Below are 22,303 nucleotides of genomic sequence, written 5' to 3' on the forward strand. Positions count from 1 at the left end.
ATGTTATTGCTGTCCATTTTCTGTAGAAAAACGAAGCAGCAGCAGACGGAGCGGAGCGGTGCGGTTGTGTGTCCGGGGTTGTAAGAATGATTAAATTGAAAGCGACGGCAGACGCAGACGGCCTGTTTCAACACGTGATGTCACAACTGGCATCACGCCTTCATTCTTCGGCTGAGTACTGGTCAAACATCTTAGTGACATTTAAAATGAAAAGCTTGTATAAGACCGTACGCTGGATGCACCGCTCCAACCAAACGTGTTTCAAGAGGAAGTAAAATTAGAATTTCTTAATTTATTTAAAGTTAGGCCAGCTGTTTACAATAGTTAAGACATAATGGCATCTTATTCCAAATCTATACAAGATCATGAACATAATCTGAAAAAATACATGTATTGTAAGCATGTCCAGTCTGAAATTAACCCAGACCTCGTTGTGTCAGGTGTGTCCATGAAAAAGACACGATGAACAGCTGAAGCCAAAATAAACAGTTGACAAACCCATACAAGGCAATGTATGTACAAAGTAACACCAACGCAAATCAGGGACATGTACAGCAACATTCTGATGTTACACTTAATTACAAGAGATATTACAGTTTGTATAGGTTAAATAAAAATCCTTAAAAAAACAAAGCCTGAAGCTTCTTTCTCCTTTGCAGTGCCGATGCATCTTGCCAGGCATGACAGCCTGCGGCGCTGACAGTTTTTAGTGCAGTCAAACAGTCCCGGTGTCGCTCCTGAACGCCGCTCCCCTTCTCCTACACATCTCGGAAATCTCCATCAATCCAGAAAGAATATATTGTTGAACTGGGTCGCACAAAGCCTCTTCACTTCCTCTAGAGGGGAGACAGACAGACAAAAGGTCACCAGGGTCGCAGAGCACATGACGTGTCTTCTGCATTGCAGCGCACCGCGGTGACCACTCATCGTTCCCACAGCGGCTCCAAGACACCTGCGTGCTACCTGTACGGCGGCATCGCACTGCGAAACATCGCCATTAAACACCAGAGGTGGTCAACTCAAATCCAACACTCACTACCAATAACAACGAGAAGCCACATGACCCCACGGTGGGTTTGGATTTCCTGTTTAATGAAGACCGCTACAGTGGACTCAGATTTTCCAACATGGGTTTTTTCCTCATGGCAAAATAACACAGATTACAAGTGTCTTGATGCTCAATAGTCCAGGTGAGAACATCAAGGAGGGTTGAAGGAGTTCATCTGGACACAAATTTACTGACAGATACATCTCATCATCATCTAAGTGACCTCCTCGGTCTCAGCTGACTGCAGGTACCCCACCCTTATAAACACTACAGTGACTGCAGGTACCCCACCCTTATAAACACTACAGTGACTGCAGGTATCCCCACCCTTATAAACAATACAGTGACTGCAGGTGTCCCCACCCTTATAAACAATACAGTAACTGCAGGTGTCCCCACCCTTATAAACAATACAGTGACTGGAGGTGTCCCCACCCTTATAAACACTACAGTGACTGCAGGTATCCCCACCCTTATAAACAATACAGTGACTGCAGGTGTCCCCACCCTTATAAACAATACAGTGACTGGAGGTGTCCCCACCCTTATAAACAATACAGTGATTCCTATTCTTTTTTTTTTTGACATCAGTTCAAAAACGCTTGAAGTTCACCATAATCAGTGCAACTTTGACTTGTGCATCATTGCTTTCTAGAGAGCGATATTTGTCAAGGCGTCAGTCTTATGTGTAGCGCAAACCTAACACTGCTCAGCCCTAAAAAACACCCTCCCTACAGTGAAGCATGGCAGTGGCAGCATAATGCTATGGGGTTGCTTTTCAGCTGCAGACACTGGGAATCTTGTTCAAACTGAGGGAAGAATGGATGGAGCCAAATACAGGAAATATCGGAAGAAAACCTGTTGCAGTCTGCCATAAAACTGAAGCTTGGGAGAAGGTTCACCTTCCAGCAGGACAATGATCCTAAGCACAAGGCTAAAGCAACAATGGCATGGCTCAGCAACAAAAAGGTGAACGTTTTGGAGAGGCCAAGTCCAAGTCCGGACCTCAACCCCATTGAAAATCTGTGACACAGACTGAAAATCACAGTCCAGAGGCACCATCCCACCAACCTACAAGACCTGTACAAATTCTGCCAAGAAGAATGAGTGAAAATTACTCCAGAAGAATGTGCAAAGCTTGTACATACTTAGCCCAAGAGAATCATGGTTGTTACTGCAGCAAAAAGGTACTCTACACAAAGTATTGATATGTGGGGGTTGAATACTTATGCAAACACTATATTTTAGTTTCTAATTTATTAATAAAAAGTCAGCGAAACATAACTTATTTTGGTTTTGGGAACAAGCTTTTGGTGATGAAACATATCTGTCAATAAATGCTGTGTCCAGATGAACTGATCCAACTTTCTTTGACAGATTATAAATGTTCCACATTTAGCCTCAACTTCACAGGAGCCGAAGAAAATAAAACAAATTGAAGAGAATATGACAATAATATAGAGTCTACTACTACTGTCGGCTGTTCCCGTTAGGGGTCGCCACAGCAGATCATCCGTTTCCAAAGACAATAATACAGAATATGAATAGAATATGACAGGGGGAGAAAACAGAAGGATCTAAGTATTTAATTAAGAAAATTCAGGAGAAGGTATTTATGATCTCCAGAATATGGAATAGTATCTAAAGTGACAGATAAAGTAAAGGACTCTGGGAATGAATGGACTCTTTCTGTACAGCATGACACCAACAGCAGGAAGTAACCATTTTAGTAACAGTAAAAACTTGCATATTGTGGCTCTCCAATATAAACTACTGACATAATTATGAAAAGCGGGTGTTCAGTGCAAGTCTTACCGTTTACTTCAATCAAGTTAGCGTTCTTCTGGTTCAGGATGACGTACAGTTCTCTCTGGTCAGACTTCTTACCCACCACCCAGTAGTCCGTCATGGCTTTCACTATGATTTCTTCATCCTCATCAACCCTACGGAGGACATGGAGGCATGAAAAAACAAAATAAAACAAAAACTGTCTTAATGAAGGGCTGCAATCATGGTTTTGCTCTGGTATAATAATAATAATAAACTACACATAATATATTATATATAGATTTATACATTATATAATAACGTATAGTTTATAACATATATAGTTTATTTTATAACATACATAGTTTAAAAATTTTAAAAAAAATAACTAACAATACAAAATACACTATTTTTATCTTTTTACACTAATTCTTAATTAGACTGCTACAGTTCTTCAACCAGGAAATGATGAGGTTATGAACTGTCCCAGTCCCCAGTCTGTTATTTGGGTTAGGTTATCACAGTAGGTAAGAAAAGGCCTCCAGACTCTTTCAAATTCATTTGCATTTCCCTTCAAAGTAAATCTGATTTTTTTTCAAGCTTCAGGTAAAACATCATCTCTTTAAGCCATCTTGTATGGGATGGTGGCACCGCTCTCTTCCAGTTGAGGAGGATGAGACGTCAAGCTAACAGAGTAGTAAAGGCAACCAACCACACTGCACATTTCAGTCGACCACACGGCATCCTATGGCCTCAATCCAAACAGGGCAATAACGAGCTGAGGTACAATTGTCATACTATACATGTCACTAAGGGATTCAAAGACCTTTTCCCAAAAAGTCTGAAGGCTTGAACATGACCAAAACATGTGCAACCAGTTTGCAGTGGTAGTCTTACATCAATCACAGGTGGGATCAGTGTTTGGGTATATCCTTGCCAGTTTCTCCTTAGTGAGATGAAGACGGTGAACTATCTTGAATTGTATTAGACCATGTGTAGCACAAGGAGATGAGGAGTGTACTAGGTCAAGAATTGGAAGACCACTGGTCCTCTGCCAAAGACAGGTCTAGGTCTTGTTCCCAAATTGTCCTTAGGTTGTTTAGAGATTGTGGGTTAATAGTGTTAATTACATCATATATCCAGGAGATGGCCCCTTTGAGGCTAGTGTTAGATCCTAAAAGAGCACCTAAGGGGGTGCCTGGAGGTTGCTCTGGGAAAGAGTGATAGCCTCTTTGTACAAAGTGCCTGATCTGAAGGTACCGAAAAAAATGGGAGTGTGGCAGGGCATACTTTTCTGACAATTGTTCAAATGATGCAAATACTCCGTTTATATATAAATCTTTAACAACTCTAATGCCGTTCCCATGCCAGGCCGAAAAGCCAGGTCTGACATAGAGGGGGTGAAAAGATGATTTCCAAAAATAGGAGCCCCAAGTGAAGCGTTCTGCAACCCAAAATGTTTACGGAACTGTACCCAGATCTTTAATGTATGGGTAACTACCGGATTTTCAAAGGAGCCAGTGATAAGTGGTAAAGGGGCCGAGACTAAGGACGGGAGTTTCAATTTAAAAGATTCAAATTTTACCCAGACTGGAGTTTCTGCATCATCCATGACCCACATTATAATGTTTTTGATATTGCTAGCCCAATAATAGTGAAGAAAGTGAGGCATGGCCATACCTCCTAACCTTTTTTGGCCTTTGTAGAAATGACTTATGAATACGTGGGGTTTTGCCGTCCCATATGAATCCAGTGAGGATTTGGTCCAGTGATAAAAAAGGTTTTTTAGGGGAAAAAAACAGCGGTGTATGTCCTGCTTGCACTGCTCGATCAGAGGTGTGAAATTTAATTTAAATAGCATGTGAAAGGAGCGAGGTACCATCACCCCCAGATATTTAAAGTGAAATGAAATGCTGTAGCTGGGATATTGAGGGCCACTGAGTTTACAGGATAAAGTCCATTTTTTTCTAAGTTCAACTTGTAACCTGAGAACCTTTCAAATTGTTCCAAAATAGACAGGACATGTGGTAGTGAGGATGATGGGATGGCAACATATAAAAGGAGGTCATCAGCATAAAGAGATAATTTATCTCCTCGGGCTATCCCTTCTAAGGCCTGGCACTGTCGTAAAGAAGCAGCAAGTGGTTCTATATATAATATTTATTTTTAGTGTATAAATATATAAGCACAAGTTATAATTATTCTGCCATGACAACACTCTGTATGGTAGTGACATACCTTGTTGTGCATACATACTTACCTCCAGTATTCTATTTATTATTACATTTATTTCTTTTGTTTTTGAGTGATATATGTTAGAAGTGTTAGCAGTTGCTGTGTGCCAGAGTCAAATTCCTCGTGTGCATGAACACACATGGCCAATAAACCTGATTCTGGTTCTGTGTGGTTTGTATGTGGGATTTGGTCAGATGCTGTTACGGATTCACATTAAACTGAAGTTTCTATCCTGAATTGAGTTATTCACCAAAAGTTTGCAGCCCAATCACATCTATATTTTCCAAATCATTATGTTTTAGATACAACTTTATTTATTCGACACATACAATTTCAATTAAAATAACAAAAAAGCAGAAGATTAATGAGCTTGTGATTTAAACGTACTGCTAAAATGTCTGGGACCAGACCCACTTTTTAGGAGATATGTTTACTTTTCCTTAAACTGGAAGCAACATTCACCAAATGTCATGCATCAAAGATGTGTAGGCAAAGTGGAATGTAGGTTTTTATTGGAAAATAAAATCCAATGGCAAAAGAACCAATAAACTGATTGGTTCTAGATTAAGACCAAACTATTATTGGAGAGCATTTTGTTGGTCAAATGAACCAGTTGGTTGTCACTGAACTCTGTTTTTACCTCCAGACGCTCTGCTGGCTCCAGATTCCAGCATGCAGCGTCCAACTACAAAACACTGCCGGCAGACACAGATTATTTTCATGTGACTACCATCTCATGACAGGAAACATGGTTTCCTGGAAACTACGTTAGAAAATGGCTGCAAGTGGTGTTTCATGAATGGAAGCATTTCTGCATCTTCCAAACTTCCAGAGATAACTTTCTTTTTTTGTTTTTACATTCAACAAAACAAGTCAAGTACAGTCATATTACAAGTTTGATAGCCCTTATCTGAAGATGTAAATGGAAATTAACTTTGCCATTTTTTATCATGATTTTTAAAGCAAAAATACAGTTTGTGGAATTTCGGTCAAACTTCTTTGTGAGTTTTTTATTCAGCGGACACATTTCTTTGTTGTTTTTCAGTTGCATCAATGGAATCAGAGCCACAAAAACACACCAAAGGTCTCCAACGTCTCACATTAAGCAGGGATCTGGGCCGATGCAGCTAAAAACAGGTTTTCTTACTCATATTTTAGTTGGACAGTAATTTATTCAATTAACACGTGAACATTTCAAACTTGCTCACATTATTTCCCTCCAGGCTTCATGGCAAACAGTTTGCTGCCTGACCGCTTCTTTATATTAAGTTAAACTGAATTATTATGATTCTCCCTCCCCCCCAAACAGGCGCCCCAACCGACCAGAGGAGGTGCTAGTGAGTGCAGCAACCAGGACACATACCCACATCTGGCTTCCCACCCACAGACACGGCCGATTGTGTCTGTAGGGATGCCCGACCAAACCGGAGGTAACACAGGGATTCTATCCTGCGATTCCCGTGTTGGTAGGCAATGGAATAGACTGCCACGCTACCCGGACGCCCTTGTGTTCTGTTTATTTAAGCCAGGAGGTGAACGGGTGGCCCCAGGTTTGCTAACCACCAATATCCTATCCTGTCCAAGTTTCTTTGAGCAAAGCGGTGAAATTCAACCTGCATGTTCATGCAACGTGGCTCTCAACAGAACGACCTGCATGTCAGGGTTCTGTCCAACGAGCCGTACCGTACCATACCGTGTGGTCTCAACCTCCCACCTCCCTGATGTTATTCACTGTTCTGACAAACATACAGACATCAGTTTACCTGGCGAAGTCACAGTTAATGTCTCCCAGGATCTTCATGAGGTCTGGGTGGACGGAGGTGAAGAAGACACTGGCGGTCTTCCTCATGTGGATGGTGCTCTTCTCCGCCAGGTTCATATGGTTGAAGTAGATGAACTTAAACTGGGGCTCCTTGTCTGGCCTGAAGGGACAGAAGAATGCATGGATAACAGGTATCAATGATTTGATTTATTCTTTTTTTGATTTCCCCCCCATTTTCTCCAGCCAATCACCCCACTCTTCCGATCCGTCCCGGTCTCTGCTGATCCGGGGAGGGCTGCAGACTACCACATGTCTCCTCATATGTGGAGTCGCCAGCCGCTTCTTTTCACCTGACAGTGAGGCGTTTCACCAGGGGGACATAGCGCATGGGAGGATCACGCTATTCCCCCCAATTCCCCCTCCCCCCCAAACAGGCGCCCTGACTGACCAGAGGAGGTGCTAGTGCAGCAACCAGGACACATACGGCTTCCCACCCGCAGACATGGCCAACTGTGTCTGTAGGGACTCCCGACCGAGCTGGAGGTAACACAGGGATTCGAAGCATTGATCCCCATGTTGGTAGGCAACGGAATAGACCGCCATGCCACCCGGACACCCCTGATTTGATTTATTCTGACATGTTCAGCCGGAGGAGAAAGCCATGTGTGCTAATTTGGTTTTGAATAAACTTTAGACTCACGTATTCATTTCATATCATCACGCCGTTTCTCAATACATGAAAGCAATCTGCATGTTCGCTGTAGTGGAACAGGCAGCAGGAAGTAAACCAGATCACATTCCAGCCCTGACTCTGCCCATACACCATTCATAGTGCGGGTCTTCACACATGACGGACACTGCACAAGTTTCACTACACATTTTTTTTCCATCCTAATAAGAGCAATGGGCTTGCAGTATACACATATCATACAACACATTTACAAGCTGTTCAGGTTCATAGACAACACAACAGCCAACAACACAACACTCAGCCAGACCACAGACTGACAAGACAGCAGGAAACAGAAACACAGGACTTCACAACAGGCCAACATGACAGGAAAACCCCCGTATTGCATTGCTTAGATGGATAAATGAGTCGGGGTAAGACACACGGCACCCCAATGACGTGTCTAGAGTTCCCCGTGCAGAGGATGACACACTCACACTACTGCAAGGTATTCTGGGTAAAAACACTCAGCAGGTAAAATAAGGTTACCCTGTTGTTCAAACATCTTTTCGGAGTAAGATGAGATGGAAGCACCGAGTCTTTGCTCTCGTCCATGAGTTTGTTTTAAAGCTCCCCCCGACCGAATCTAATGTGTCCCTGATTATTCCAAGTCTCAGGCGGGCTCAGGCAGAACATGGGTCTTTAGCCAGCTGCAGAGTTTTGGCCCACATGACTTATTCAGTGCAATCCTCACTAGGAAGATTAAAGAGGAGCCCATCAAATCGTCCGGGCCTGGGAGTCTGCTCTTGGGTTACCACGGCAAGTCATCTCAGGTCATCTGCTGTGGTAAGCCGAGCGCCCGCCAGGGCACCAGTCACCAGAACAGCAGCCGGACAGTGCTGGAATTACCTTGAGGTAATACCACGGTAACTTCTGACCTGACTGCGTCTCATCTGTCATGCTCCATCAGCCTCGCTTAAGTACGGCTTATTCACTGAGGAACAACAACACCGCTGTCAGCACCAACAAGGAGACCAGGGCTCCCCAGGAAACACCAGCAAATAAACGCCGACCTTAAAAGTTTAAATACACGCATGACAGTGTTGTAGTCGAGTCACTAAACCTTGAGTCCGAGTCGAATCTCGAGTCCCCAGTGTTCGAGTCCGAGTCGAATCTCGAGTCCCCAGTGTTCGAGTCCGAGTCAAGTCCCCATTACCTGAGTCTGAGTCTGAGTCATCAAAATTGAGTCTGAGTCGAGTTCCAACAGGATTTGCATGAGAGTATGCATGTAAATCGGCATGTAGGTAGAACACATGTGCCTGCCCTTGCACGAAATTGAATAATGTTACGGTATTAATATAGCTATCAATATCTTATGCCAGACTATTAGGGCCTATTACTAAAAACTAACAAAAACAAAAAAGTCTTTATCAATTAACAAGTCCGAGTCCTCATCTCCAACTTCCGAGTCCGAATGCAGTCAATGCTCGAGTCCAAGTCCAAGTCCAAGTCATCAGTGCTCAAGTCCAAGTTGAGTCACAATTCCTGAAAATCAGGACTCGAGTCGGACTCGAGTCCAAGTCATGGACTCAAGTACTACTACATTGACACATGAGATATCAATACATTAACTGTCTTTTGCCCTTCAAATACATCATCTGTAGGTTGAAGAATCTTTTAACTGTAATGTCATTTAACAAGACAACTTCAAACACATACATCAACGCTACAGAATGCAAGCAGCCTCCGACACACGGAGAATGAAACTGACTTTGTGCTTTTATCACTTCATAAGAATGACCTGCAGAGGCTGCACAACATCGACTAAAGTGAACTCTTCCTGTTTAACCGGCAAAGTAGGAGAGGTCATTTAAAAAGACCAACAAATGTAAAATTAATCGTCTCTTAAATGCATCATGGACATCAAGTTTCAGTGGCCAACAGTGGAGGAGGCAGAGGAAGAGGAAGAGGAAAAACAAAAAAGAAGAAAAAGGAAAGTCTTGATCCCTGCTCAATAATACAGGTAAGAAAATCACAGGGTGTCCGGGTAGCATAACGGTCTATTCCATTGCCTACCAACATGGGGATCACTGGTTCAGATCCCCGTGTTACCCCCGGCTTGGTCGGGCGTCCCTACAGACACAATTGACCGTGTCTGCAGGTGGGAAGCTGAATGTGGGTATGTGTCCTGGTCGCTGCACTAGCGCCTCCTCTGGTCGGTCGGGGTGCCGGTTTGGGGGGGAGGGGGAACTGGGGGGTGTGATCCTCCCGCGCTACGTCCTCCTGGTGAAACTCCTCACTGTCAGGTGAAAAGAAGCGGCTGGTGACTCCACATGCAAAATATGCTGCACACCGGTCCCCACAACAGACTCAAACACCACTGGCCTCTTTTACCATCTATGCAAGAATCATTTCAAAGAGTATGGAGAGAGTCTACACATGAGAGTCATGTCAAACAGTACGGAGAGAGTCTACACATGAGAGTTATGTCAACCAGTATGGAGAGAGTCTACACATGAGAGTTATGTCAAACAGTATGGAGAGAGTCTACACATGAGAGTCATGTTAAACAGTACTGAGAGAGTCTACACATGAGCGTCATGTTAACCAGTATGGAGAGAGTCTACACATGAGAGACATGTCAAACAGTATGGAGAGAGTCTACACATGAGCGTCATGTCAGACAGTATGGAGAGAGTCTACACATGAGAGTCATGTCAAACAGTATGGAGAGAGTCTACACATGAGATTCATGTTAACCAGTATGGAGAGAGTCTACACATGAGAGTCATGTCAGACAGTATGGAGAGAGTCTACACATGAGAGTCGTGTCAAACAGTATGGAGAGAGTCTACACATGAGAGTCGTGTCAAACAGTACGGAGAGAGTCTACAGATGAGAGTCATGTCAAACAGTACGGAGAGAGTCTACACATGAGAGTCATGTCAGACAGTATGGAGAGAGTCTACACATGAGAGTCATGTCAAAGAGTATGGAGAGAGTCTACACATGAGAGTCATGTCAGACAGTATGGAGAGAGTCTACACATGAGAGTCATGTCAGACAGTATGGAGAGAGTCTACACGAGAGTCATGTCAAACAGTACGGAGAGAGTCTACACATGAGAGTCATGTCAAACAGTGTGGAGAGAGTCTACACATGAGAGTCATGTTAAACAGTACTGAGAGAGTCTACACATGAGCGTCATGTCAAACAGTATGGAGAGAGTCTACACATGAGATTCATGTTAACCAGTATGGAGAGAGTCTACACATGAGAGTCATGTCAAACCATATGGAGAGAGTCTACACATGAGATTCATGTTAACCAGTATGGAGAGAGTCTACACATGAGAGACATGTCAAACAGTATGGAGAGAGTCTACAGATGAGAGTTATGTCAAACAGTACAGAGAGAGTCTACACATGAGAGTCATGTCAAACAGTACCGAGAGTCTACTGATTAGTCATGTTAAACAGTACGGAGAGAGTCTACAGATGAGAGTCGTGTCAAACAGTATGGAGAGAGTCTACACATGAGAGTCATGTCAAAGAGTACGGAGAGAGTCTGCACATGAGAGTCATGTCAACCAGTACGGAGAGAGTCTACACATGAGAGTTATGTCAACCAGTATGGAGAGAGTCTACACATGAGAGTCATGTCAGACAGTACCGAGAGAGTCTACACATGAGAGTCATGTTAAACAGTGTGGAGAGAGTCTACACATGAGAGTCATGTTAAACAGTACTGAGAGAGTCTACACATGAGCGTCATGTCAAACAGTATGGAGAGAGTCTACACATGAGATTCATGTTAACCAGTATGGAGAGAGTCTACACATGAGAGTCATGTTAACCAGTATGGAGAGAGTCTACACATGAGAGTCATGTCAAACAATATGGAGAGAGTCTACACATGAGATTCATGTTAACCAGTATGGAGAGAGTCTACACATGAGAGACATGTCAAACAGTATGGAGAGAGTCTACAGATGAGAGTTATGTCAAACAGTATGGAGAGAGTCTACAGATGAGAGTTATGTCAAACAGTATGGAGAGAGTCTACACATGAGATTCATGTTAACCAGTATGGAGAGAGTCTACACATGAGAGACATGTCAAACAGTATGGAGAGAGTCTACAGATGAGAGTTATGTCAAACAGTACGGAGAGAGTCTACACATGAGAGTCATGTCAAACAGTACCGAGAGTCTACTGATTAGTCATGTTAAACAGTACGGAGAGAGTCTACAGATGAGAGTTATGTCAAACAGTACGGAGAGAGTCTACACATGAGAGTCATGTCAAACAGTACCGAGAGTCTACTGATTAGTCATGTTAAACAGTACGGAGAGAGTCTACAGATGAGAGTCGTGTCAAACAGTATGGAGAGAGTCTACACATGAGAGTCATGTCAAAGAGTACGGAGAGAGTCTGCACATGAGAGTCATGTCAACCAGTATGGAGAGAGTCTGCACATGAGAGTCATGTCAAACAGTACGGAGAGAGTCTACACATGAGAGTTATGTCAAACAGTATGGAGAGCATGTACAGATGAGAGTCATGTCAAACAGTATGGAGAGAGTCTACACGTGAGAGTCATGTCAAACAATACCGAGAGAGTCTACTGATTAGAGTCATGTTAAACAGTATGGAGAGAGTCTACAGATGAGAGTCATGTCAAACAGTATGGAGAGACTCTACACATGAGAGTCATGTCAAACAGTACGGACAGAGTCTACACATGAGAGTTATGTCAAACAGTATGGAGAGAGTCAACACATGAGAGTCATTTCAAACAGTATTGAGAGCATCTACACATGAGAGTCATGTCAAACAGTACGGACAGAGTCTACACATGAGAGTCATGTCAAACAGTATGGAGAGAGTCTACACATGAGAGTCATGTCAAACAGTACGGACAGAGTCTACACATTAGAGTCATGTCAAACAGTACCGAGAGAGTCTACTGATTAGAGTCATGTCAAACAGTATGGAGAGAGTCTGCACATGAGAGTCATGTCAAAGATTACGGAGAGAGTCTGCACATGAGAGTCATGTCAAACAGTATGGAGAGAGTCTGCACATGAGAGTCATGTCAAACAGTATGGAGAGAGTCTACACGAGAGCTGCAAAAGCAGTCGAGTGCTCAAAACAAACCCCAGACTCAGACGTTGCAAGGAGCTTTTGCCCGCAGAACACCATATATCAAAGAATCATGATGATGGAAGGAGGTAACGACTGCCGTTTTCTATTTACCTTTTTAAATTTGACACATTCATATTTTATATTTTGTTACATGCTTAATTGAAAATTTGTGCAAAGGCTCTAAATAACAGGAGAAAAATATGATTAAGTACCTTTTACTTGTTGAGTATATAATTCAAAATGTAATAAGAAATAGGCCTTTCCATGCGCTCATTTTACATAAAAAAAAAATTTCACTGAATTTACAGAAAATTCAGGGTTCAAGCCCCGGGGTAGTCCAACCTTGAGGGTCGTCCTGGGTCATCCTCTGTGTGGAGTTTTCATGTTCTCCCTGTGTCTGCGTGGGTTTCCTTCGGGGGCTCCGGTTTCCTCCCACAGTCCAAAGACATGTAGGTCAGGTGAATCAGCCATACTAAACTGTCCCTAGGTGTGAATGTGTTTGTGTGTGTGTGTATGTGTGTGGGCCCTGCGATGGCCTGGCAGCCTGTCCAGGGTGTCTCCCCACCTGCCGCCCAATGACTGCTGGGATAGGCTCCAGTATCCCCATGACCCTGAGAGCAGGATAAGTGGTTTGGATAATGACTGGATGGATGGATTTACAGAAAATGTGCTACATCGTGATATGTATTGTTATTGTGATATGAATGACCTATATCGTGATACGAGATTCTGGTCATATTGCACAGCCCTAGTCACTCCTATCTGCATATGAAACTGGTAGTTGGTTGGGGTCGTTATGCCACTGTATTGTTTATAAGGGTGGGGACACCTGCAGTCACTGTATTGTTTATAAGGGTGGGGACACCTGCAGTCACTGTATTGTTTATAAGGGTGGGGACACCTGCAGTCACTGTATTGTTTATAAGGGTGGGACGCCTGCAGTCACTGTATTGTTTATAAGGGTGGGGTACCTGCAGTCACTGTATTGTTTATAAGGGTGGGGATACCTGCAGTCACTGTATTGTTTATAAGGGTGGGACGCCTGCAGTCACTGTATTGTTTATAAGGGTGGGACGCCTGCAGTCACTGTATTGTTTATAAGGGTGGGGTACCAGCAGTCAGGTGAGACCGAAGAGGTCACTTAGATGATGATGAGACGTATCTGTCAATAAACGTTGTGTCCACATGAACTCTTTCAACTTTCGAAGAAGACGAAGATGAAGAAGAGAAAAACAAAAGCAGCAGGTTTTTGTTTACTGACCCCGACACCCGGCGGTTGATGTTGAACTGTTCACAAATGTCAGATGCCAGCAGGGTGAGCTGAGGCCCCACCAACCCATCCAACTGCTCACAGAAAGCCCTGGTCAACTCCACCGAGGCTGGACAGCCAAGGAAGCAAGGAAGGAAGGATGGAAGGAAGGAAAGAGGGAAAGAAGGAAGGAACAAAGGGCCAGACAGAAACAGGGAAGAGACAGAGAGAGAGAGAGAGGTGTCTTGGACAGCAGTAAAATGAACATTTTTTTTTAAGTCTAAAACAATGTCAGTAGAACTTTCACCCAAAATGTGTTTGACAATTAAAATTGATGGAAAGTGACTCCATCACATGACTGACGATGATCATGATGATGATGATGACGACACGTACCACTGATCATGAAACAAACCGCCGCACTCATGGCCTGAAAAACAGAGCAGATGACAGGTAGCGTGAACATGAGGACCTGGCAAAGGCAGGGTGCCGGTAACATTAATGCCATCGCCGCTGCGGGACGTCATTCAAAAAATGGTGCTGTTTAATCCACAAAATCCATATCATTTGACAGAGCAGCTGAAGCACTCAGTCTAAATCTACTGTCCACAAACAAAAAGGTTACATCTTTCCGTCACAACAGATTATCAACTATCATCTATCTCCTCACACGAACTTCAGAGCACTACCTGTCTGTCCCCTGTTTTAAAGTATTAAAAATAAAGCCCGGGAGGGGGGGGGGGGATCTGGTGATTAAACTGAGAGACGGTCACGAACACAGAGGGGATTCAAACTCGCCACTGTCCAGTCTCACCTTGTAGACAATCAGATGCAGCTCCTCATAGCCGTCCTCTGTTCTGACAAATATTCTGGGAAATCGAAATTTGGCCTCTGGGTCTTTGAGGTTTGCGGGACCGGTCAAAAACCTGAAGGAGACAAGAGGATGATACCATCAGAAACAAAACACACACACACACACACACACACACACACACACACACACACACACACACACACACACACACACACACACAGCGTAAAATCAAAATGCATATCCAGATGTGACTTAAAATGGAAATACCTTTCTCTAATACAAAAGCAATCTATCTGAGATGGAACATTAATATCTCAGTATCCTCACCTGTGTGTGTGTGTGTGTGTGTGTGTGTGTGTGTGTGTGTGTGTGTGTGTGTGTGTGTGTGTGTGTGTGCGTGCACACGTGTTTACACACAGATCTCTATGACCTTCCACAATGTGCTGTGTTCTAGTAATGCTTGGTGTTTGGGGCTTTGCTAGCTAATCTCTACCATTTATCATCCCCTTCTACCCATTCAGTACCATCCGTTCAGTTCTATCCAATCAGGTAGGAGGCTTGTTCAGCAGGAGTCAGTTGAACGGCGGCATTCACTCCTATCTGCACTGAAGTTGTGTTTCACCTCAACCTTACACAGTCAGACGTATGCACAGAAGGAAGCATGACAGTGTAAACATCTTCCTTAGGTACATATTCAGTCTTCAAGAGAGATGACATTAAAGTGAGTGTACCCCCATGCTGCTTCTCTATCTCACCAGTAGTGTATGCTAGTGTTAGCATGAGGAGTGTAGCATGAGGAGTGTTGGCACGACGAGTATTGGCATGAGGAGTATTGGCATGAGGAGTGTTAGCATGAGGAGTGTTGGCATGAGGAGTGTGGCATGAGGAGTGCAGCATGAGGAGTGTTGGCATGACAAGTGTTAGCATGAGGAGTATTGGCATGAGGACTGTTAGCATGAGGAGTATTGGCATGAGGAGTATTGGCATGAGGAGTGTGGCATGAGGAGTGCAGCATGAGGAGTGTTGGCATGACAAGTGTTAGCATGAGGAGTATTGGCATGAGGACTGTTAGCATGAGGAGTATTGGCATGAGGAGTGTTCGCTCAGGAAGTAACCTCCATCTTGACTCTGTATATGTGTTGAGTGCTGGCGAAGTTCAATATTGCTAAAACCACAATATGGGGCTAAAACCACATGGTGCTGCTTTCTCTCTCTCTTTCTCTCACACACACACACACACACACACACACACACACACACACACACACACACACACACACACACACACACACACACACACACACACACACACACACACACACACACACACACACACACACACACACACAACCCTGCTTGATGTGTAATCCTTACCGTATCAGACAGGACACTGCGTCCTGACTGGTGAAACAGTTCTGGTAGTTAAAGCACTAAACCCTTTGACTAATAACCTCAACACCGTGATAATGAAATGGAATCATTAATGAAACAAATGGATTATCATCGCCGCACGCTCTGACAGATGGCGGACGGCCAAAGTTCCTTCAGCTCTGCTGTGGGAGCTCTGCATCAAGCCCTCCTGTGGAGCTGAAGGGAGTCGGGCGGATGACTACAGCAACAATTTGTCCATTTTTACCTACATTAAGACTGGACTGATTCCACACTCGTGTGGGGAATTCACAGAACAGTTCTGCAAGGGTCACGGCATTTCATCTCTTGGCTCATGATCCACGTATCAGGAAAGAAAACTACAGGAAGTGTGATAGGAAACAGTAAGATGGGGGGGGGGGGGCGCCTATGGTGGTAAAGTTTTAATCTATATGAAGTCTGCAAACATGTGACGGCTGTCATCAGTCTTTTCAGTCGTGTAGCGCCACCTGGCTTTTACGAGATTCACAGATACTAAATGTCAAGCCAAAGCATTTTGTTAAGGGACCTACCTCCCATAATGCAACAGATTCCCCGCTACCTCTGGCCTCAAAGGAGAGTCCCTGCCAGCCAGCTATGAGAGAGAGAGAGAGAGAGAGAGAATTTTAAGGCCAGATTTTATTAAATATACTCTTTTAAACAAGTTTAACAACAACAAATTTAACAAATTTATTAAAAAAAAAAAAGACAACATCTTTTTAGCAATATGAAGGATATGAACAAAGAAAAAAAACTTCTATCATTGAATCAAGTTCGATTCAGAGTCTTTCATGATCAAAAATTACAACAAAACAAATTCATTCAAAGACCAAAAAAGAAAACCTAAGAAAATCAGAACCAGAACTCTCTCTGACTGGACACAGCACATCCTGCACGCCCCACGTGTTCACCAACACTTCTGTCTTCCTGTCAGTCTGTAAAAGCCAAACTCTACACTGAGCCAAGCTGCCAGCAGCCCAGTCAGCATCAGAACCACGTCTTCTGACCCCTCACCCCCCACAAGGGCTTTCCTTGTTTTCCAAACAGCTATTGGGCCGGTCCTGAAATTAAATTCATTAATGTATATTCAGGTGTTTCTTTGCAGAACAGTGTGGACCATACATAATAAGACAAAAACAAAATCCTTCTCCTAAGCCCTGAAACCATGTCTGTAGTGAAACCATGTCTGCAGTGAAACCATGTCTGCAGTGAAACCATGTCTGTAGTGAAACCATGTCTGCAGTGAAACCATGTCTGCAGTGAAACCATGTCTGTAGGGAAACCATGTCTGTAGTGAAACCATGTCTGCAGTGAAACCATGTCTGCAGTGAAACCATGTCTGCAGTGAAACCATGTCTGCACTGAAACCATGTCTGCAGTGAAACCATGTCTGCAGTGAAACCATGTCTGCAGTGAAACCATGTCTGCAGTGAAACCATGTCTGTAGTGAAACCATGTCTGCAGTGAAACCATGTCTGCACTGAAACCATGTCTGCAGTGAAACCATGTCTGTAGGGAAACCATGTCTGCAGGAAACCATGTCTGTAGTGGGCTGAATAGTCTGACCAGTCTGGAACACTGGGTTAACAGATGGTATGTTGTTTCTGTCTGTAAGCAGAAAGAACAGCCGTCCCTGTGCCAGGACTGAGGCGCACCAGATACCTGTTTGTAGCTATGGCCCCATGTACAACCCTCCACTGAAGGTCCCCTGTCCATTGTTAATGGGAGATTTGTACAGGGACCGCCAACAGCCCCCTGGGGATGATCCCACACCAAAAAAACCTCCTTGACACCTTCACCCCTGCCAGAGAGCGTAAGTTTGAAGCCTTCACACTGATATAATAGGCTGCTTTTTTCCCCTAGAGTCTCAAAGTCTCTCAACTCTCGAGTGTTTAGAGACAGCAGGATGTCTTCCTTATCTTGCCACTGTCCCACAGCAGGAGAAACAGCCAGGGAAGGAAAGACATACTCATACTCATCATCCCATTGGTCAGATAGAGTACGATCTTCAGCAAACGCTCTGAGGGCTTCTGGCAGGGAAGCACAGACCTCCTCCACCAACCTGAGCAACAGTCTATTGGACCTGATGTTGAGCAGTTCAGCTACTTGGGTTATGGACATTAAACACCCAGGCCCTTGTGAAAAAGGCCCAACAACGCCTGCATTTCCTGAGGAGGCTGAGGAGTACCTGTCTATCCCCAAAATTCTCACCAACTTCTACCACTGCAGCATAGAGAGCATCCTGACCAGCTGCATCTCAGTGTGGTACGGCAGCTGCACCTCAGTAGACCAGAAAGCTCTGCAGCGGGTCGCCACGGCGGCTCAGCACATCACCAGCACCCAGCTCCCAGCCATAAAAGACATTTATCACAAACGCTTTCTTCAAAGGGGTCTGAGCATCAGCAGAGATCCCACCCACCCCAAACATGGACTGTTCTCCCCCCTGCGCTCTGGGAGGCGCTAAAGGAGCCTCAGAGCCCGCACTACCAGGCTCAAAAACAGCTTCTTTCCCCAAGCTGTTGCCCACCTGAACCTGGCTACCCACTGAATGTCTGTAGATATTTTTAAATATTTTGTACTCCAGCTCTTTTTTAACTTATTTTTAGCTTTTGGTCTTCATGTGTGTATATCTTATACTGTGTTTGCTGTGTTTGTCTGTGTCTGTCTTGCACTGTTTGGTGAAGCCACAGCCCTCATTTCATTTTTAACATGTGCCTGCACATTGTTTTTAATTACAATAAATTGAATTGAATCAAATTGAAATGAACTGAATGGATGTCTTCATGAGATGACCCAGCTTGACACAGCCAGCCTCTCTCAGTCTGGATCTCAGGCTAACAGAAGATAAAACCTGAGAGGTGATGAAACTGTTTCCAAACAAGGGCTCTTCAAAGAGCCACATCCCTGGTGTCATCACAGCTTCCCAGCAGAATGTTAAAACCTTCCACACCTGTAAGACAGACTGGTAAAAAGGTGTCAGACCAGTTAAATCAATGGACTGGGGCTGAAGCAGGGACAAGTGTTTGTCATAGCCTAGGTGTCCAGCCCTCCTTAGCAGTAAACAGGCAGTATCTGTCCATGGCAGGCCAAAGCTGTAAAGCAGTCTCTGAGCTGTCTGCAGCCTGAAGGCTGTGATCTGTGATTCGATGTCTAGTAGGCCCCGTCCTCCCTCCTGTACTGGCAGGTACAGTATCACCGATCTCAGCCAGTGCTGCCCTGACCAGAAGAAATCCACAATGGCCCTCTGAATTCCTTCAGTTGGGCCCCTTGGTGGATGTAAGACTATCAGTTTGTGCCAAAGGGTCGAGGCAACCAAGTTACTGATGATCAGGACCCTTCCCTTATAGGTAAGCCAAGGTAGCACCCATTTCCATTTAGACAGTTTGGCACACACTCGCTCCACAGCACCCTCCCAGTTCTTCCTTTGAAACTCATGTTCCCAGAAAAAAAAAAAAAAAAGTTCATGCCCTGTCTTCCCCATCTAAGGTTTCCTGGTAACTTTGGCCTGTCCTTGTCTGCCCACTGCCCAACCTGCAGAGCTTCACTGTTTTCCCAGTTAACTTTGCTGAAGATGCCCTTTCATACATATCTAAACTACTATCTAGGAACCCCACATCTCTCTGGTTTCTGACAAACACAGTAATGTCATCAGCATAAGCAATGTGGGTAATGTTATCCAGAAAGGGCCAGTGTGGGTGAAGGTTTTTGTTCCAACCAAGCAGTTACACACCTGATCCCACGAATCAACCAGTAGAGTCTTTGCTGAGAAACTTGATTAGGAGACACAGGTGTGTAATTGCTTGGTTGGAACATAAAACTTCACCCACTGGCCCTTTCTGGATAAATTGTCCACCCCTGGCATAAGCTGACACCACCAGCGAGGGGGGCTGAGGCAACTCTGGTAGCATAGGTCCCGATAGTCTGGATCTTAATCTATTCAGAAGAAGCTCTGTATAACTGTCCAGAGATAGGACATCCCTGTCTAATGCCTCTCTGAACCTGTACTGGACAGCTCAGTCCACCACCCACTTTCACCAAACAGAAAGCAGTGTCACAATAGTTTTGGGGGAAAAAAACTAGTCAGAAAACAGGTCTGACTATTCGCTCTACAAAGCACAAGCTTTTCAAGACCTTAATTTTATTTTATTTTCTTAATTTCCCCCCTTTTCTCCCCAATTGTACCCGTCCAATTACCCCACTCTTCTGAGACATCCCGGTCGCTGTGCCACCCTACTGCTGATCCGGGGAGGGCTGCAGACTACCACATGTCTCCTCCATACATGTGGAGTCACCAGCCGCTTCTTTTCACCTGACAGTGAGGAGTTTCGCCAGGGGTCGTAGCGCGTGGGAGGATCACGCTATTCACCCCAGTCGTCCCCCCCCGAACAGGCGCCTCGACTGACCAGAGGAGGCGCTAGTGCAGCGACCAGGACATACACCCACTTCCAGCTTCCCACCGCAGACACGGCCAGTTGTGTCTGTAGGGACGCCTGACCAAGCCAGAGGTAACATGGGGATTCGAAACCGGCGAGCCCCACGTTGGTAGGCAATGGAATAGACCGCTATGCCACCCAGACGCCCAGCTTTTCTTCAAGGCCTTTAAATCTAAGATGGAGAATGGGATGCTGTGCTGAACGACAGAGTTAAGAAAAGGTCTTTAAGGTTACGAAGCTCTAACAGCACGTCATGAGGGAGGAGACACGCCTCACCTCTGGTTCAGCATGTCTGGGGAACAGCGAGGTGGTCAGATACTTATACAAGATCCTCATATCATCCTGTTCCAGTCCGCTCCTGCAGGAACACACACACACACACATTTAATCACAGCAGAAACATATAAAGCCCTACACTTGTATACTTTTCACCATGTTGTAAATAGTACAGTGTTTAACAGGCCACATGACATCAGGTAAGAAACATACATGGAGAAGGTTCGCTTATTGTCAAGAAAACTATGATTATTCAGCGTAACAGCATTTCATTCAAGTTGCCCGGCTCTAGTTGTAAAAAATGTCCACCGAAGCCACTCTCGAGTCATTTCATTAGCAATCACGTAATCCCTCAACACACTGAGCTGGCCGGCTGACTGCAATTAGTGTCCAACATGACAGGATGCACAAAACCCACAAAGAGGATTAGTGGGCACATTTAAAGTCACCTCTGTTCTAACCAGCCGGCTGTTATGACATTGCAGATATCAGTGCCAGCCAAACTGCACGCTACCTGGGCACACTACCTGGGCATGTTACCTGGGCACGTTACCTGGGCACACTACCTGGGCACGTTACCTGGGTATGTTACCTGGGCACACTACCTGGGCACGTTACCTGGGCATGTTACCTGGGCACACAACCTGGGAACGTTACCGGGGCACGTTACCTGGGCACAGGGCTGAGAACAGGAGCCGGGAGAGCGATTTTAAGTTTCTGGCACACAACAGCGTGTACACAATGCTTACTTCAAGAGGCCTGGAAACGCCCATGCTAGCTTTAGGTCTTCATGCAGACCAACAGTTCCGATAACATCGAGGGCGGTCTGACAGAAAGCGGAAGCAGGGCAGGCTAAGCTAACTGCTAGCCCATGCAGACCGGCGGTTCCAACAGTCACCCTGGCTGGTGTTCATTCTCCTGGACAGTGATTTTTGTTGTTTAGTTTGGATATGTGTGTTAGTGTGGATGTGTGTGTGGTTTTGGATGTGTTGTTGTCTTTGTGTTGTACTGCCGTGGGCTGGGGGAAACGGTATTTAGTTTCACTTCATGTACGCAAGTGTGTGAAGTGAAATGACAAATAAAGTGTTCCTGATTCCTGATGTGCAAGCTGAGGGGCGGGGCCAGCTCTCTGCCTTTTAAACTCACGCACACACACACACACACACACACACACAGAGCCTGCTGTTTGTGACGATGGCGGAGAGAATAACAATAACAGATAAAGTCTGGTTGTGCGTCAGTAGAGTCAATGCTAACGATGCTCACTGCCACAAGTGCAGCAAGTCTTCTGCACGCGAGGGCAGAAACACAAGTGACATTTCAAAACATCTGGTGAAAGTGCATCAAATACAGCTGCAGAAATGCAGTTTTGGACTGCCTAGCTCGTAGGTCATCCGTCATTGCCCCTCCACCTCGGGTATGTTATGTACGCTAGCAGGCTGGAGCCCACATGGAATTAACTACCCAGCCATGGGTAAATTAACTACCCAGCCAT

The 22,303-nt window shown here is 44.7% G+C and overlaps 1 protein-coding gene across 1 annotated transcript in view; it reads right to left on the reverse strand.

The window, feature by feature from the left end:
- Positions 1-289: 289 nt before the first annotated feature.
- The window catches only part of ccz1 (CCZ1 homolog, vacuolar protein trafficking and biogenesis associated), a 31,583-nt gene continuing 9,569 nt past the window's right edge, over positions 290-22,303 (reverse strand). The window contains exons 10-17 of the mRNA XM_056297416.1: positions 20,809-20,890; positions 16,633-16,694; positions 14,693-14,804; positions 14,275-14,308; positions 13,891-14,008; positions 6,814-6,972; positions 2,864-2,991; positions 290-836 (exon numbers count right to left, since the gene is read on the reverse strand). Of these exons, the coding sequence (XP_056153391.1) occupies positions 781-836; positions 2,864-2,991; positions 6,814-6,972; positions 13,891-14,008; positions 14,275-14,308; positions 14,693-14,804; positions 16,633-16,694; positions 20,809-20,890 (751 nt within the window). The 3' untranslated portion in view covers positions 290-780. The remainder of the gene's footprint in view (positions 837-2,863; positions 2,992-6,813; positions 6,973-13,890; positions 14,009-14,274; positions 14,309-14,692; positions 14,805-16,632; positions 16,695-20,808; positions 20,891-22,303) is intronic.

This window comes from Lampris incognitus, chromosome 17 (assembly GCF_029633865.1).
Source record: "Lampris incognitus isolate fLamInc1 chromosome 17, fLamInc1.hap2, whole genome shotgun sequence".
Classification (NCBI taxonomy): Eukaryota; Metazoa; Chordata; class Actinopteri; order Lampriformes; family Lampridae; genus Lampris; species Lampris incognitus.